The sequence below is a fragment of the Carassius carassius genome, chromosome 43, assembly GCF_963082965.1.
Source record: "Carassius carassius chromosome 43, fCarCar2.1, whole genome shotgun sequence".
NCBI classification, from domain to species: Eukaryota; Metazoa; Chordata; class Actinopteri; order Cypriniformes; family Cyprinidae; genus Carassius; species Carassius carassius.
The window spans coordinates 10,069,578-10,088,794 of NC_081797.1; the positions used below are offsets into that span (position 1 = coordinate 10,069,578).

At 36.5% G+C, this 19,217-nt stretch overlaps 1 protein-coding gene across 1 annotated transcript in view; it reads left to right on the top strand.

Moving 5' to 3' along the window:
* Positions 1 to 2,129: 2,129 nt before the first annotated feature.
* Positions 2,130 to 19,217, top strand: part of tead1a (TEA domain family member 1a) — a 39,775-nt gene continuing 22,687 nt past the window's right edge. Inside the window, exons 1-3 of the mRNA XM_059536015.1 lie at positions 2,130 to 2,296; positions 2,619 to 2,720; positions 15,606 to 15,860. Coding sequence (XP_059391998.1) covers positions 15,659 to 15,860 — 202 coding nt within the window. The 5' untranslated portion in view covers positions 2,130 to 2,296; positions 2,619 to 2,720; positions 15,606 to 15,658. The remainder of the gene's footprint in view (positions 2,297 to 2,618; positions 2,721 to 15,605; positions 15,861 to 19,217) is intronic.

Consider the following 19,217-nt stretch of genomic DNA (forward strand, 5'->3'; position numbering starts at 1 on the left):
ATTCATGTTCTTTTTGACCCATGTGCTCCTTTCTCAGTGAATATCATTCTCTGGAAGAGAAACGCTCAAGGTGTTCCTATCGGTTTCCTTTTCGTGCTGTTTTTTGATTGCGTCCCTATAGAATGTGAGAACAACATTCTGCTAATGGCAGGCTCAGGCACGCTGGCTTGCTCTCACGGGGTAACAGTAACAAGTTAACAAGCTGCTTCATTGCTTGTTCTTCAGATCCAATTATATGACCAATTTAATTACACCCCTTCATCTCGCTCCTGCTCTCTCTTTCTGTAAAAGCACATTGATTTTCAAGGATTTCCACGTTTACCCTTTTTGTTTGCCATTACTGTGAAATGTATTTACTGAATGTATTTGTCATGTTTCAATTTTTACACAATTAACAAGTGCTGTTTTTGATGAAAGCAATGTTTTCTTTTCTTTTTTTCTAACCTTCAGAATCAAGCCTCTTTTTTTATTTTAGTGTTATTTACACTTATGTTTACGACTTCGGGAAAGTCGTGGCCTAATGGTTAGAGAGTCGGACTCCCAATCGAAAGGTTGTGAGTTCAAGTCCTGGGCCGGCAGGAATTGTGGGTGGGGGGAGTGCATGTACAGTTCTCTCTCCACCTTCAATACCACGACTTAGGTGCCCTTGAGCAAGGCATCGAACCCCCAACTGCTCCCCGGGCGCCACAGCATAAATGGCTGCCCACTGCTCCGGGTGTGTGTTCACTGTGTGTGTGTGTGTGTGTGTTCACTACTCTGTGTGTGTGCACTTCGGATGGGTTAAATGCAGAGCACAAATTCTGAGTATGGGTCACCATACTTGGCTGAATGTCACTTCACTCACTTCATTATCAATTAATTAATTTATAAAACATGTAGGGAATGTGAGGTACACACATCATCACATATGACCTTGTTTTTGGCAGATAGATTACCATTTGTATAAGAACAGTTTTACTATAAATACTAAAGGTTAAACTATGGTTAGTGTAGTAATACCATAGTTTATTTGGTGGTTGCCATGGATTAAGTAAATTTAAAAAATGTTGGTAGTAAAACCATGTTTGGTTAATGTTCGTAAGGGATATAAACTAGTGTTTTCCCCCCAGTAAATCTCTAAAAAGTGGGCTTCTGATTAGGCTATTGTGGGCTTTCATTTTCGATGTTCTGTAGAAACAAAGTAATTCCCTGACAGCTTTTGTCTATCTTTACCACAAGATGGCAATGGTTTGACTGAGTATTCTGTTATCAGAGTTAACAACCCTTCTGTGGAAGCTGTTCTAGAGGAATTTTGTGTAATATATCTTTACACAATGTAGACTAATGTAATATAGGCTAAATACATCCGCCTAAACCTTTTTGGAATTAATTCAAATGTAACAAGAAGCCTGAGTGACTTTCTTTCGGACATTATTTAAAGTTGTGTGTGTTTGAGAGAGAGAGAAAAACATCATCGCCTCTCTTTAGGCGGGAATGTAGCGATTTATTGGGTTTGACGAAAGGTTTCAAGAAACGTAAGTCTGCTTCTTCACATGACAGATTGTCGACTAAATACGACTTGAACTTATCCCCCCTTCTTTTACTTTAGTGTTATATCTTTAAATATTCAAGTGAACGAATCTTTATTTCCATGCACTCACACATATATTTTATTGCTGACCGCAAGAAAAAATGACATTTAAGTGCTCTGAAGTAGCTATCGTAGTAACCTACTTTCGAGTCTGAAGGTGGCTTTTTAGTTGGGAAAATGTGTAATATGGACTCATATAACTAAAATGTAAAAACTGAACTCTTGGGTATTATTGTTGTTGTTGTAGAGTTCGATTATGCCACCAATTGAAAATAAAATATTTGGGAACCCTAAGATGAAGAAATGCTCTTGTAAATGTCATTTCGTAGATAATGAATTGTTTGAATAAACGATCCAGTGACGTTTCGACACGATGTGACTTTTAGTAATTCAGAAAGGCCACTGTATGAATCGCTTTAGTGAAGGGATTCAAAAAAAGAGTCGAGTCACTGATGAATCACAAATCCTCACCCCTCCAGCGGCCCCTCCCTCCGCCTAGGAGTTCTGCGAGTGACGTCACTCCGGCCCCGCCCCCAACGCAAACTCAGTTCTTCGCGTTCATTTCATTCTTGTCCTCATTCCGCGCATACTTCGCATCGTTGTTAGATACGCGGAATAGTCGCGCTCTCGCGCTCAGACGAAAAGAAAAAAAAGTGCTCAGCTGGAAATAAACAGAGCGTGCGCTCGATCCGATTGCTCAACATCAGACGCATTTAAAAGACTGAGGTACGTTTGTGCTTTATTGTATTAAGTTGTCAGAAGCGATGCTAAGTTGAAGACTGTATTTAGATTCTCTGTAAAATTGCTTCGAAGTGTAAAAATGGTTTGTTTTATTTTTACCGCTAGTTTTGCTAACACTTTGAGTTTACTCTTATTTATTATAGATTAATATGTAAATATTAAGAGAAAAGTGGTTGTAGTTTCCTTCCCCCAGTTTTTAAAAATAAGCAGAATGCAGAAAAAAGCAGCCTTTTGGATACGAAAAAATCCTAAATGCACTGCTAAAAGAGGCAGGTAAATAAAATGGTTCATGTTTTCTTTTTTGTAGATTGTACAAACACCCGCAGAGATTTTCATCACTTGTGGAGGTTCAGTAAACACTTTTTCCTTCGATCCGTGCCAGCCAGCTGACCACCGTCTCGTTGTAACAGTAAGTTCATATTTACTTTAAAAGTAAGTTTAAGCTCGCGCTGTGATTCATGTTTTTGGCATGACTGAATCAGTGTCATTGATTTCTGGTTATTAGCATGACCTCAGTGACTCGCGGATGTTTAGTCGCTTATTTAGTCGGACTAACACTCCCGTTTGCTTCCCTGGAAAACGCCAGTTTTGTGTACATAAATAAAGGATTAGGGAGAAAGTCCATGGTCCAGCCTCTGTTAATAATTAATCTGGATGTTTGAAAGCCCTCAGACTAAAATAGAGACTGGTCTGGTCTCAAAATAGTGTGCTGCCTACCTAGACAGCATTTTGGGAGATCACTTGTCATGTTACTAAAGGAGAGTGAATTTTTATTGCTGTTTTCCAATATACTAAGACTGTTTCTGTTAAATCGAAAGTATGTTTTTGACATGTAATAGATATCATCAAGATAGTGCTTAATTTTGTGCAACATGTTTTTTTGACATTGTGAATAGTTTTGTAAATGAGTGTACACTTATTTAAAAATCTTATATTGTAGTATAGTACTGTAGAATAAGACCATTTAGTAGTTTGTGTGTGTGTGTGTGTGTGTGTGTGTGTGTGTCTTTTTTGTCTTACTACTGTCTGACAGTGGTTTGTTGTCTCCATTGAGATCGACCCCCTTCACTATTGTGTTGCTGTTTTGACTTGCCAGTCTATTTAACTTAATATGTAAACCAGAGAAGAGACCCTTTTAAGACTGAAACACCAATACTCACAATCCAAAACAGTTGTGACAGTTTTCATTCATATAATTGAATCAAAACCTAATAAGTATCTTGAAGTGTAATAATGGATGGTCTAGTTTGGAAACCAAAACGGACATTTATAAGCATATATGCGACCTAAACATTATTGTGTAACTAAAACGTGGCCTTTAAAAATGAACATTATGCATGTAATTTAACCTTTTAGAAGGAGAGAACCAATTGATGCAGTTAGTTAATTTATCTGTTTTCTCTTTCTGAAACTTTGTCAGAAGTGAAAAAAAAATGTGCCAGATTCAGAAGACCGGGCTTCCTCGGGGAGCACGGGATTGTGGGAAAATGGGGGAAGGGGCCCTTCATTGTTTCTACTGTTATTGAAGCAGGGGCTCGTGGAGCGGCTGAATTACTCCACAAACAGTCCCGCTCCCATACTGACATCTGGTTTGCCACTTAAGCGCACCTGTAGGCTGAAAGATGCTAAACTGTGTACTCATTCTGGCGCTGGGCTTATTCAGAGGAACGGCCATTTGTTTGACTGTTTCTGCCACTCACTGTCTAGCCGACTCCATTGTTATGCCAGCAACAGGCGATAGTGGTGGAGGCACCATATGGCTTGTGTGTGCCTCGATGTTATCTGGTAATTTAGCTTATCAACACCATTATGTTGCATTTTATCCTTTCTTTTACTTGTCTTTTTATGCAAAGAGGGTGATTGAGTAAGTTTAGGGAGGGAGAGACTGTGTTTACATAGCCAAAGTACAAATAGTTAGGCACTTGTAATTAATGTACCTTTGCTTTCCATACAATTTTAATAGGAACTAAAATAAAATAAATTCACTTGTTCAAATGCAATTACTAGATTATTATATTTTTTTATTTTTTTTTTATTTTTTGTGAGGGAAATGCTAATTAAGATTTTCATTAAAAAAGTATATTTCAATATACTTTCAGTCAGACATTTGTCATCATCATAGTGACATATTTAGATTTTTGGGAACGAAAAGTCAAAAATAATCTCTTGTTTTGTTGAGCGTTGCTGTATTTTTAGAAATAAGTTCAGATATCTGAGGCAAAGATGCCAGGGATTTAAGCAACAGGTGCTTATGATCGGTATTGTATGAGGCAATATACATTTTGCTTCTCAAAGGGAAGAAAGTTGTGGACTTTTATTTTTTACATTTAGTGCAAAAAAAGCTTTCGGCGTATACTTGCGCTAAATTTGACCAGATTACAGAATAATGTAACATTTGTCTTGCGATGTGTTCATCACCGTTTCATCTTTTTCTTTTGGCATGCATAATAACAAGTCTTGTATGATAACTGGTTTGGGGAGGGGGTGGGATACAAAATCCGAAAAGATTTGTCGGAGCAAAACGCGAGAGGGGGGCCTGAAGGGGCGACAAAGGAAAATTCATATGTAATGAAATTTGGGTTGAGAGTTTGTCAGCGGAACAATGGCTCAGTGGGACGGTGTGTAGCAGGGGCACGGGTGGCCGGCTTTGTTCAGGGAACACAGGAACAATAGGGTGTCCTCTGTGGCCCGGGGCAGCGGGAGGCCCACGCCGTGCCCTGAGGTAAACTCTGCTGTCACAAAAGGACCCCTCTCTCCACACAGCCCACCGCTCCACGAGACCAAGGACAGCCAGAGAGAGACCCTTACTGGAACTCTGCCACTGACGTCAGCACGCCCTTTCAGCTCACTTGTAAATGTTGCTGGATTTAGCTTATGGAAACGTTGAATTCAAAAACAAAACAAGAGAGAGACATGAGTGAAATACACAGGTTCTAGACAAGTTGTTTACGAAAGAAAATAAGGAAAAGTTTTTGAATGGTTAACGAAAGAAACAAATAGATACTATAGCTATAGATAGACAAACTGATTACTTGATTAAATTAACATGAAAGTAATAATAAATAGATTATGGAAAAGTTTTATTGTCCCAGGAAAAACAAGATGACAGATTAATAGACATATATTGTATGTCTCTCCTCTCCTCTCCTCTCCTCTCCTCTCCTCTCCTCTCCTCTCCTCTCCTCTCCTCTCGTTCTACTTAAGCACAATCAGATATATTTCAGTGTGTATTTAGTTGGGCTTCAGCACTACTTCCATGTAATTAAAGTGCATTAAATACAAAATTAGCTGTTCCAGTTTAACATGCTGAACTTACAATTGCAGACTATTTTTATTAAGTACATTAATATGTAACTGCATTTGTAGTATACTTAGAAAGAAAGAAATTCATTTTAAATACATTTTAGTACAATGTAAAGTGTAAGAAAAAATTTAAGTGGAGAAGTTTTTTTTTATCATGTCTGTATCAGAAAAGATCCTTAAAAGGACAGTAAAAGAGGCCGAAAAAAAGCAAGCTAAAACATTTGAAATGTTCTGGGAATACACATAATAGTGTTTTTATTGTGTGTATAGATCATAGCTTGGAGAACAGAAGAGCTTTTCTTTGTGCAGGTTGTTTTACTATCATAAAATCTGTTTTTCCTTTAATGTTTCCTCAGCTCAGTGCAAACACCAGAACAACAGCTTAGGGAGAGTCAGAGTGAAATCAGCCACTAAATGAGTCAGTTCCTGACACGAACACAAAGCTCAGAGTTCCAGTTAAACACCTCCCTTACAGCATTAATCAGAGGTGGTCTTACAGTTAGTCTTTATTTCATCCAGTTTACCATTTATGCAGCTGTTTAAATAGCATTTCAGTGCAAAGTTAGTACCTTGATCATAAAATACATCCTTTGTAATGATAGAATAGTGAAGAAAGACCTGCTCCTGAACAAAACTAACAAAAAACATGGCACAAAAGCTTTCTTTTTTTTGGGGACAGTAGATTAAAAAAGACACCGCTGTGTCCTAGATGGATTTCAGGAGATGCCAAGAAAGGGCGAGCAATTCTGTTTTGATACAATTTGATCAGATGTACTGAGATCTTTGAAAAGACTTTCATCTGCGTTTATAAGAACTGTCGGTGTTCTCTGCGCGAAACCGTATCTGTGGTATATCATGAAGCAGTGCAGTTCACGGCACCCTTTGGAGTAAATGTATTTGTCCCCTGCTGGACGGTCAGGAAGGGTTATGAGCAAACACTGGTCATGCTTCTTGGGAGCTAACACTTATTTGAACACGTCGTCTCTTCCATTTCCTGGAGGAGGCATTGTGGGACGGCATGGGGAGAGTGGCACCCCAGGAAGACATCGGATAATAGCGGGGTCTGACTCAGCGAAAAATAGCCTGCTTTAAAAGAATGGAGCCTGTGGAGTGATCACAGAACATGTCTGCCCCACAATACTGGGGAGGAAGCTGGTCCGCTCCTGGACTGTCTTCAAGGAAGTGGATTTTGTACATGGCCCCTGGCACTGTAGCGACTGAATTTGGAAATTTAAGTAGGACATTATCATAAACCAGTGTTCTTATAGCAACCAATTAGATTTTAGAAATGTGGATGTGACAGATAATATCTGTGGCATTCTTTCTCATGAATGTTAATTAGGTGATATAACATTTGTTTTAATTAGGGATGCACAATATATTGTACCATATCGGTTTCGGCATAATTTTGATTTATTTTTTTAGGGATTTATTAGGTTTTTTGTGTGTGTCTGTTTTTCTTTTACTTTATTGATATTATATATTTAATTATGCATGATCATTTCCTGTATGATTATTTTTTAAATGCCCTTTGCCGTAATCTAATCTCACTTAAGGTTTTCTTTAAAAACACTTAATAATTTAACACTGTTAAAATCTTTATACTACACATTACAATGCTGTGCTGCCTACATTTATTATAGCATTTAAATGGATTGATTTTAGTGTTTTACTTTAAATTTATTTAGACCCAATAATATACAGTTTTAATATCATCCATTTATTGGTTATCGGCCGATATTAAAACTGATTTAAAAAAACGTATAATTTAACCGCTATACATTGTATTCATTGTTCAAGCTCATTTCCTAAATTTGTTTTGTATTAAAATTACCTTTTGGCATTAAAGTTTATGTTTGATAACACTAATCATTTCATAACACTGTTAAATATCATCTTCAGCTAATCTCAAAATAAATGTTTTATTACTGTATATTATTATGATGCCTACATTTATTGTAGCATTTAAATAAATGATTTTAGTGTTTTACTGTATTTTACATTCATTTAGACACAATAATATACAGTTTTAATATCGCCCATTTATCGGTTATCAGGTGATTAAAACTGATTTGAAAATATGTATTTTTTTTTACAATGGAAATATTGGATATTTATTGTTCAAGCTCATTTCCTCAATTTTTATATTTAAATGACCTTTGCCATTATCTAACGCTCACTTAAAGTAATTTTTTTAACAAAACACTAATAATTTATTAACACAAATATAATCTTTAGCTAATCTAGCTAACTAATTTTCATACTGTACATTATAATGTTGTGATGCCTAAAAATCACTTGTAGCTTTGAAAACAATTGATTTATGTACTAGATATTGTGCATGTTAATTTCCTCTATTTTTATATTTAAATTACTGTTAAATCTAATCTTAAAAAAATTGCTAAATGTTTATAGATTTTTTTTCATAACATACTTTATAATTTTGTGATGCATAAATGTACATGTAATATTAACAATTATTTTATTTTATCATTTATGGACAAAAATAGTACACAAATTTAATATTGGCCCTAAAATGAAAATAATAATCAGCTTATCTGTATCAACCAGAAATGTTATTACTAGTCATTGCTCTCAACCACTCATTGATTTTTAAGGGCAGGTTAAGATAGGAATATTGTTCCAGAACCAACAAATGATGTTAATCCTAGAACACGTCTTACTCGTGTAAATCAGATTTGTTTCTTTTACACTCACTGCATCTGATGCAATGTTGCTAAATTTGAATAAAAGTGAGTTCAAAACCTTTCTATCATTATTGTTTGGTCAAGCAAGCTTTCTCTGCCCACTCAACAATAACTTTCCAGAAGTCCAGCAGTCACTTTTAAGTCATTAGCACTTGGTTGAGAGGATTACATAGCCACGGGGAAAGCAATAACAACGGTGCTTGCATGCCCGTCGTCCCTTAGGAATCCATGCGGTGCAGTTCACAGACATATTTTCGCTTGGATATTAGCGGGTTAGTATGACCTCCAAAATTGCATTAAATAAAGTCTTAACCTGGGGAGTGAGTGAGTAAAGCTGTGCAGTTTCTGTTCAGCTGAATGAAGCCATGGATTGTACATCTTTAGATTAGTAAGATGTCATCTCAAGGATGGTTTCTTGCATGTTTTGTAAGACCCCCGCTTTAGTCGTTAGCATGACGAATAATTCATTTGAAGCACGTGCCAGGTTATAGAGATGAAGGCACTGAAAATGTATTACAAGGCCGAAATTTTTCTAATTAAAGATGCTTCTTTGCATATCTTACTCAATAGGATCCACAGCCCTTTTCTTAAGAACCCTTCACATTTCTTGCATCTTCAAGACGTCTTCCTCAGATAATGTTTCTTTTTGCAGTCTTTCTTTAAGAAAGGATTCTCTGGCGTGGTTCCTCCGTAGAAATAAAAGGACACCGTTTCATCAAAGCAAATACTACACTGACAATCACAGTACAAGATGTGCTGGGCGCTATACAACACATGCCATTGAAATGCAAAAGCCTCTCTCTCTCTCAGAGAAAGACTGAAAGAAGGGATTTTAGGTCATTCTTAATTGAATTTCCTGGCTGATGACAGCGTAATATAGAGACTAATAGCATTGTGCCTGCATCTCGTGTCACCACTTGAAATGCACTGGAGGAAGGCTCTTTGCGATCACTTACAGACACTGGATATATGACTGGATATATAAACCCTTCGTTCATTATGTCTTAGTTTAATAACTTAATAAGCCTTCTCTGTTATTTCCAATGTAGCTCATGTTATGAAAGTGGAATAGTCTTACGAAGGTTAATGCAACCATTCGTTTCGATTAATTGAATGGAGCATGTAGTGGTTTTCTGTTGTTTTACACTGAAATCAGATCGTTTTTGTTCACTATTGTCTCTTCAAGTTGCTGAGATGAACATTCATTGACACATTTAACAAAAATGTTATGTTGTACCTTCGTTACATGTGTATATATCAGGAGTTTTTAAACTTTTCAGTGGCAAGAACCCCCAAATGTGAGGATCCTTTGAAAATATGAAGGCAGTTATATATTTTAATCTATTATTTATAATGTCGTAAAAGTATTATAGACAGCATTTTGTTTAAAAATGTTTTGTATTATTCTTTAGCTACATTGTTGCATTAAAGCCAAAAATATGAACACATTTTTTATTTATAATATATATATATAATATATATTTTTTTTATTTTAGATTTTTCATTTTTCAACACATTTATTTTTTTTATAATTTTCTTTTCATAAGAAATATAATTCCAGAGCACCTTTAAGAGTGGCCGTAACACTGAAAATAACAGAAAATATAAATATTTATGAATGTTTTTTCAAAAATGTAAATTGTTTCCAACTTTATCTTATTATTTTTTTTCTCTCTTGTCTAGAACCACATAACACTGATAATATCAGAAACAAAGTTTAAAACCCCAGTTTAAAAAACCCTCACTGTACGTGCACAGAAACAGTCCAGTTGTTACTTTAATTTAATTAATCACAGGGCAATTTTGAACATCTAATACAATGTATGACTGTAACTCCTGGTAAACTGTTTCTTTAATAAATTTAAACTAACCGAAGCCGCAGAGTGGAGGCTGGCGGAAATGTAGTGGTTTTCTGTCGACCCGGCTGCCAACTTCATCAATAGGGAGCCGCTAATGTGCAGACGAGAGCCGGGCGGTTCGATTACAGCTTCATCTGGTAATGAAGTGAGAGTGAGTGGCTCCCGTGAATGCTTTAAAGAGCTCAGCGTGATGGTTTGGAATCGAATAAAGCAGATTTTGTGATTCAGACACATGCAGGAGAGTTCGCTAGCATTGCGACACTAATAAGACCCCATGCAAACACTGTCTGTACTCATATACATATCATTACATTTAATTACAACAAGCTGGCACTTTAGTGGTGTTCTCACCCGTGGACATGGACACACACAAGCGTACACACGTATACTGTGAGATACCCTCATCCGTTGGCAGTGCGAGTAGACCAGAGGGAGCGAGACAGCTGCCCGGGGTAGATGTGTGCCTCCCAGTTTGTGCGGGATTGCACCCATGGCTTTTGTTTGGCCAGCCAAGGCTGCCTGGAGGGTGAAGTGTATTGTAAGTGTGACCACAGTACATTGTTGCATGACTAATCTCGGCCTTCCATCTGCCACTGAGGCCCCGGCACAAGCTCTGCGCTCTCCAGCATCAAGCACTGCCATATTGCAGCAGTCACAACATCTTGGCTTTGACTGGCACTCTATTGCAGCAGAAGCGCCTGGGTGGACCCACCGCCCGCCTCACAGCCGGGAATTATGGGACGTTACACGTGCACACATAACAAAATACAGAGATTTGTCCTGACGTCCAAAGCTGACGGCTTGTGCAAATGTCGTTTTTTGAGAGAGCTCGATTGTGATGCACGATGTGTTTAGTTTAAATGGATGGTTCTCTGTACCATCATGTACCCGCCCTCATGTTGTTCCATTCCTTCTTTTACGAAACACAATAGAAGATATTTTGAAAAATATAGCATTTTTGGTCCCCATTGACATTTTTTCTCAGGTTTGAATCAACGCAAGGGTGAGTAAATGGTTACCACATTTTTTAGCGTTCTGTCCCTTTAAGATGCAAAGTTGTGCGGTTTTTAACTAGTGATGTGTCGTTCTTGAACGATTCGTTCATTTTGAACGAATCTTTAATGTGACTCGGGAAGAACGAGTCGTCTCGGGGAGTGATTCGTTCAGTCGCGCATGCGCATTATTCTACGTATAGGTTCTGTTCTGCACAGACTAAAGACCCAGGTAAAGAATGAATTTTTTTTCTGTATCTTATAGCATTTTAGTTTTGTATTGTTTTTAGTGTGATCAACGTTTGCGTAAGTACTAGATGTGTTGGGGAAGTAACACATAACATTTTCATTACAATTTGCTGAAATGAACGAAATGACTCGAAAACGAAATGACTTCATTTTGTTGAACGAGACTCAAAAGTCCGAGTCGGTAAAATGATCCGAACTTCCCATCACTATTTTTAACTCGACACGCCATCTTAAAAATTTAACGCCGGTGGTGGGACGCTCATAAAACTTCTCTTTGAGAAAAAATAAATAAATAATATATATATATATATATATATATATATATATATATATATATATATGAATATAAAAAAGTGGATAAATAAAAATAAATTACCACGCAACCATCCAACAGCTAAAACATAGCAAGCTAATATCAGTGCTAATTAAAGCCGTGGCAATTAAAACCTTACTCTAAAGGCCCAGTCATACCAAAAATGATAACTGTAGTGATAACTAGATTAGCGTCTACACCAACGGATGATAACATTGTGTTTATTATAAAAGCGTGCTGCAGTTTTGTCATCTGTTGGTTTAAATCGAGCTCTTTAAATTTGAGTGGATTCTGACTGGCTTTCAAGGTTATTATCGTTCAATAGCTTATTAATTCTGATTAACTGTCATGGTTTTTAATCATTTATCAACAGGAAAAAAATCCTTATGAAAGTTATTTCAAATGATACTGTAGCGTATACTGTTCCTGTAGCGTTATCATTATAGTTGAGAGGTGGACTTCTCATAAAACTAAAATGATTATTAAAGCTTTAAAGTTATCATTATAGTTATGAACAGGCTTTAACTACTGAAAATATAAATTCTAAAAATACAGGAAAAATCAAGAGGAACTAGTCAACTCCACCAATCAAATAATAGGTTGTAGGACAACTAATCGAATAGTCAGCCATCCCTGCTAGAAAAGTAGGTTATATATTACTTTAGTTTCTTTCTTTGCCTTTCATACGGCTTCTTTCTTCTAGAGTTTCTTTTTTGCAGTGTGAAGTCTTGTAAATTACAGGGAGGATGTGTGGTGTGTCGAGAGCCGCCTCTCTCTCTCCTCGATTAAACCATCACACCCGGGCTCTCTTTAATCTTCCGCAGTCCAAAACACCAGTCTGCTTTTGTTGATGCTAATTCAAAACTCATGTAGAATCTCTCAGATATCCGAGATATTACCATTCATGTAATTAGAGCATGTACTTCTGGTTTGGTCTGCTGGTAATGCGCAAGATCAGGGAGTATTTGCATGAAAGAAAACCTTGGCATGAAATGGATGCATAGAGCTCAACAAAAACTTTTGCATTCTGATTTAGTGCACTGAATGTACAAATACTGTATCCGGTAAGTGTTTCATGATTTGCCAGAAGTGGAAAACTACAGATTGCAGTGTAATTGTGGGCAAAGCCAAAAGTGCACACACGACTGTGCTGGAAGTGATTACAGTTAAGTTCATCTCCAAGTCAGGGAGATGATGTTTAAGAGTCCAAGCATGTCGCATTTTGCAACATGCACAAATTTTTCTCTCTCTCTCAGCAGTGAGGTTTTCTATTTTTTTTTTTTTACCAATGTCAGCATTTAATATGGCAAAAAAAAGAAACCTTCACAACTGTGAAGTGTAAGTGAGACACCCAGTCACACACTTTTTCACACACATTTAGCTACCCAAATGGGGACTTGCAATAAATGATATTATTTTTATATACAGCTAATTATAAAGTGAAGTGACATTCAGCCAAGTATGGTGACCCATACTCAGAATTTGTGCTCTGCATTTAACCCATCCAAAATGCACACACACAGAGCAGTGAACACACACACACACACACTGTGAACACACACCCAGAGCAGTGGGCAGCCATTTATGCTGCGGCGCCCAGGGAGCAGTTGGGGGTTCGATGCCTTGCTCAAGGGCACCTAAGTCGTGGTATTGAAGGTGGAGAGAGAACTGTACATGCACTCCCCCCACCCACAATTCCTGCCGGCCCGGGACTTGAACTCACAACCTTTTGATTGGGAGTCCGACTCTCTAACCATTAGGCCACGACTCCCCGACTTATATTGTTTGCTTTCACAATTAGAATAGCTGGAGACAAAAAAAAGTGCACTAATTGTATTGAATGTGACTTCACATTTTAAAAGTATACTTGCAGACTATATATAATGTTATTTAAATAAAAAGTAAAGTACTACAATGTAAAGCACATTATAAATTCATATGTTTTAATATTTTGTCCTGCTGGAAAAAAGTACACTTATTTTTAGGTGTTCACTAACATACTTGATTTGAATTTTAACTGCAGTGTGTTATTTGACATTACATTTAAAGCTAATAAATGTATTAAATTGCAACTTTATTATTTCAAATGTGTAATTACAAATATATTTAAACACATGAAATGTAAGTTTTAATAAAAATTACATTAAAGTAGAGTTTTAGTTTACCATAAATGCTTGTCAGTACATTCGGTAGTAAACATTAACCGCATTTCAAAGACAATTGAAGATGTCCCTACTTAATTAACATTTAATGTTAATTTAAACTAAAATGTATACATAACATATACATTAAAATATATTTTAAAATATGCTTTTAAAATATATTAACAGTATCTAAACTGTATGTTTTTTTTAATAAGTTTCCAACACTTTATAGACACACATTAACACATTGTGAAGTGTAGCCTGCTCAAATTTGACAGGAAACACATGCTTGTAGTTCTACAATAGGCAGCACTGTTTTGACTGGGCATTTCCCCAATTAGCGTAGCCGCTAGGCCAGATGTGACTTGAAAACTCAAGTTTTGTAGTTAGCATTCATTCTGTGTGACGATTTAGATGAGATTTCAATGGTTCAGTCATACGCACACACACGTTTGATGTCGTAACGCTCTTGGCTGTTTATTTGAACAGTTGGCTGCGATTGGATGCCAGATTTTTGCAGTGTTTCCTTGATTTGTAGTGTAATGGTTCTAATGAGATTGCGATTATCTGCAGCGTTTTTGCGCAAGCAGTTTTCCTTTAACATGAAACGTACTGTGTGGCACTGATGCTAACGACAGTGACTTTTAGGAGCGATTTGGGTTAATCACTCACTCTCAAAAGCTACAGGATCATCATTTGTCATCCAGCAATCTTCTACCACAAATTTAAAAGCTGGTCTGATGTCATCTCCAGCTTGTAAGTGTTCCCTTCTAAGACAGCAGCTGTTTTGGTTTAGCCTAAGTGCCACTCCTAAATTACTGTGGCTTATGTTTTATTCTCATTTCCTTCATGGGCTTTCAATCTTGTGTTGATCTTTAGCTTTTGGTTTGATGTTTTTCATGGGTGATGAGAGAATGTTTTAATTGTATTTAATGTGCTCCGCGTTAATTATTATTTTTCAGTGAGGTTGTAAACTGGCCATTTTTGAAGATGCAATGGCATTGTTTAACAGGCCCAGTTTTCTTCCCTGCATAGATGAAGTTTGAAGTAGCCAGTAGAGTTTAGAATGTCACAGCCGTAAGCCATGATTTGCTACTTAGTTGTTATTAGCGATAGGGCATTCTTCTTCTAGAGAGCATCTGATTGGATGAAAATCTTAGTAGTGCAAAATGAGTCATCATTATATTTGATCAGTTTTTTGTTTGTTTGTTTTTTAGTATCAGTGAGATACTGTTATAGTTTTGTTTTTATATTTTCTGTTAAAATTTTTATTTACATTTAAGTACTAGTAATTTTGTAATTTTTGTCATTAGTTTAATTATAAAAATGTTATAACTTGGCAAATGGCAGAAATCTTAAAAAAAGGCCTATTTTATTTTTATTTTGGTTCATAATTATTTTATTCCAAGTAATATTTTTTAAAAATATTGTTGGAAAAAAAATCTAAAGTAACTTGAATTTTTATGAATAATATACTCAATCACTATGATTTTTTTACTGCATAATGACCACATTATGGTAATACAATGGTATTCTTTGAAGTATCTTGAAAAACCATTATAAATACCATAATAAATTAATATGGTAATTCTATCATTCAATTTTTCTTCCTGTTCACCCCTGCTTGACTTGTTGTGTTTTCAAAGACTTATCTTAGCTCTTTGCAGAAAGTTAAACAAGGCCAATCATTTGCTTGTTTTTTTCTTCTATTGGTTGCTCTTCCCAGGTGAGTGTGCCTAGAGTTCTCCAGGCTCGGGATCTGAGATCCCAGCTGTTGCCATGGATCCCAGCAGCTGGAGCGGCAGTGAAAGTGCCGGCGAGGATATCGAGAGGATGAGTGACTCGGCCGATAAGCCCATGGACAACGACGCTGAGGGCGTGTGGAGCCCTGACATTGAGCAGAGCTTCCAGGAGGCCCTGGCCATCTATCCACCCTGCGGACGACGGAAAATCATCCTGTCCGATGAGGGAAAAATGTATGGTGAGTTGAAAAAGACTGCAACCATTGGTTTGATTGCTCGTTCAGAACTTGAGTTTGAATCCAGAGTTCATAGCTGACCAGCTTTTCAAGTTTGAATTGAACCAACCAAATGAGCTCAACTTTGAAATCAAATTTACTTTAAATATAGAGGTTTTACAAACAGACCTATGTATTTTGACTAGCTATGTAACGTTATGACTGCCGTTGAAGCTTGTTTTGACTGCTTGTAATCGTGAGTTGTTTGTTGTGGTTAGCGGGGAACATGCTCATCAGAAAGTTCTCGAAGTTGTTGAGAATTGTTGAGAGTTGTTGAAACGGGACTCCAGCGTGCCAGGCGGTGGAACAGGCTGGCTGTCCTGGGTTCTGTTGTAAAGTCAGCGTGAACCATTAGTTAGGAGCAGATGGTCATGCGGCTGACACCAGCTGCGCTCCCAATCCCCTCCACCTCATTCCCCAAAGCTTCCCCCCTCCCCTCCACTCCTCCCTCAAACTCCCGGCTGGGCTGATGTCATGGAAAGAGGGAATACTGATTTTCTTTTCTCTTAGGATATTGAACATACTCTTGGCCTTGTCCACAATGAAACCTCCTCACAGTGCTTGGACTTGTATCCAGCTGTCCTTATTAGGAACAACTCGGAAACCAAACAGTTGTTAAATCCAGATTCATTATGGAAAATGTGGACAAGCTTATAAATCATAAAAGCGCTGCTATTTCAAAAGTTTTTTTTCATGGTTGCAGCCCGCCTGGGGATGCAGGTTCGAATCCAACTTGCCATTTCCTTTGCCTTTTTCCAGTTACCTTTTCTTTTAAAACATTTATGTTTATGCATCTGGGACAAACTTTTATCCAAAGTGACTCACATTGCATGCAAGGCGTTTAAGTCATGCAGTCACTGGGAATCAAACCCACAACCTTGGTGTTGCAAGCACCATGCTCTACTGTTCCCTTGAAACCTTTTCTTTGAAATCTTGGTTAAACTTTACAATAAGAGTCTGTGCCAAAAGCCTTGTGGGCATTTTGCTGACATATTGCTCTACGGGCATCCCGAGTTCGAATCTGCACTTAAGAAATGTATTCCAAGCACAACTAACATACTTGGCCATTCTGTGGTTGTATATAATTTAGTAAAATGCCTGTCTTTGCTAGTGAAAGTTGACAGCTGAGAAAGAAAACGTGTTACAGTATATTGGATCCGGGTAGCTCTTAAAGTGACAGCAGTCTAATATTTCTGCCTACAGTTTTTCATTTTAAAAACAATGTTATAGACAAAAGAGAGAAAATCTCCCACTACTCTTAGTAGTTCAATAATAAAAAATAAAAAAGTTAAATGTTTTTTATTAATTTGATTAATTTATATATTGTGTACAGTAGAATTTTTTAGTTTGTTTTTTTACTGTAGTTATTGTCCTATTGCCTGTAGTTAATTTCTTATTCTCATTTAATTGCTAAGTTTTTTTTTTTAGGTCAGTATTAGCTAGTTTTTTTTATGTTGATACTAGCATCAAGAAATACCTAATTTCTATAGTATCGAATTTTTTATATCATAGACCTAATTTAAAGCTAGAATATCTATATTGTTATGTATCAATCTCATGAAATATGATTTCATATCGTGATATAAGCTATTGTGCATATCACCCACTCTAGTCAATAGTCTCTTTTCTTGTATAATAAAATGATAAAATCTTAAATTATCATGTTGTGTATTTTTTATTTTAGTATTTTATTAGTATCCACACTGTGTGTTGGATTTCTGTCAGATGTTCAAACAACATTTAGCATATGTTTTTATGACTTATCACTTGAAATCTATGTAAATCTGCTTTAAGATGTTTAGCATATGTATGTAAATAAATACAAAACCTAAAACGAATGCTATTCAGTTGCTGCATTCTTTAAGGGGCATTTCAGAGCTACATTTGCTCTTACTGGGTGTGTTAAAGTGCAAAACACCTTTTATTTAATTTAATTTAAAGGACATTTTGTGTGCAGCTCTATTCATGCAAACAGAGCCTGATTCATATAATTTTACCTTACAGCACCATGTCTTTCTGCATTTCATAATGGCAAATTGTGAGTGTAAAATTATGAATAGACTGGTGTGCTCAGGCAGTGATGGGTTTTGTGAACATAATGTGTGCCTCGGAGGATTGGAAATACTGTGATTTTAAGCTGTGTCTTTAACAATGGGATAACAGACCCGCTCGGAGACTCTAGTGCCAGTTCAGGCTATATCACGTTCCGCAGGGGAAACTCGTGGTTATGGGAGTTATCGTCATTCTGTTCTGGCGAACTAGTATGCTGTTGAGTCTCTGCCATCAGCAGAAGTACATGAAAAGGCGATCCAAAAACACAAAACAAACCCCTACACTTTTCTTAAGGTATTTTTTGTTTATTTTCAACAATGAAAGACAAGCAATGGACATGCACGTTCATTTAAAATCTGATTATACTTTTAGCCTTTTTGCCTCTCTTTTTATTTTTACGAACTAACAATTTTAATGAATATATTGCGGTCAGTAATGTCCAGTAGTTTTAGAATAAAATAAATAAATAATCAATTAATTTATTTAATTACTTACCATTAATTAACCATTAATTATTATTTATAATAAGTTATATAATGGTATTGTTTATTTGTAACTTTTTTGGTTTAGTTTTTTATTATTTAGTTATGGAACAAAGAGCATGTTTAATGTGAACACCCCCTAATAAAGTGTCCAACTGATGTGAATAAAACTACCTAAAAATGAACCTAATTTTTTAGGATTTCCTTAAAACAGATTGGTCAACTAAAACTAGTCGTTCTGGCCATAAACCAACTATCTGATTTTGCAAATCTTTGGTTTCGAACATCCTTAATGGGTGACAGTAAAGTTAAGGAGAAAAGTTGTGTAACAATAAATGTTGTTGCGAGCCTGATTCAAACACATGTTGCCCACGTCAGCACCACGCTAAAAAATAACAGGATTGAACAGTATACTTTAGTCACAATACTTGTGTTATTGTAATATTACATTTGATCTCTTGTGATTGAAAATCATTATTAAAATAGTTTTCAATTGATAAATGAGATCAATTATAGCTACAGTACACCCATAAGTGCTTACTCACTGTGATTAAATATCTGATTCAGTTTAAAACCCTTACAAAATCCCAGTTCTGAATGACAAAGCACCACACCTCCACCTACGGGTATGTTTAGAGTCACACAGAAGACTTTCGTACATAATAATAAAGGAGCAGGAAACTTGTCAGTGTGAGATGTGGTTTGATGGAAAAGAAAGGAATTCAGGTGAGAAACAGGTGTTATCTGAAAGAAGTGTTTGCAGAATCACACAGGACATTGCTTTTGT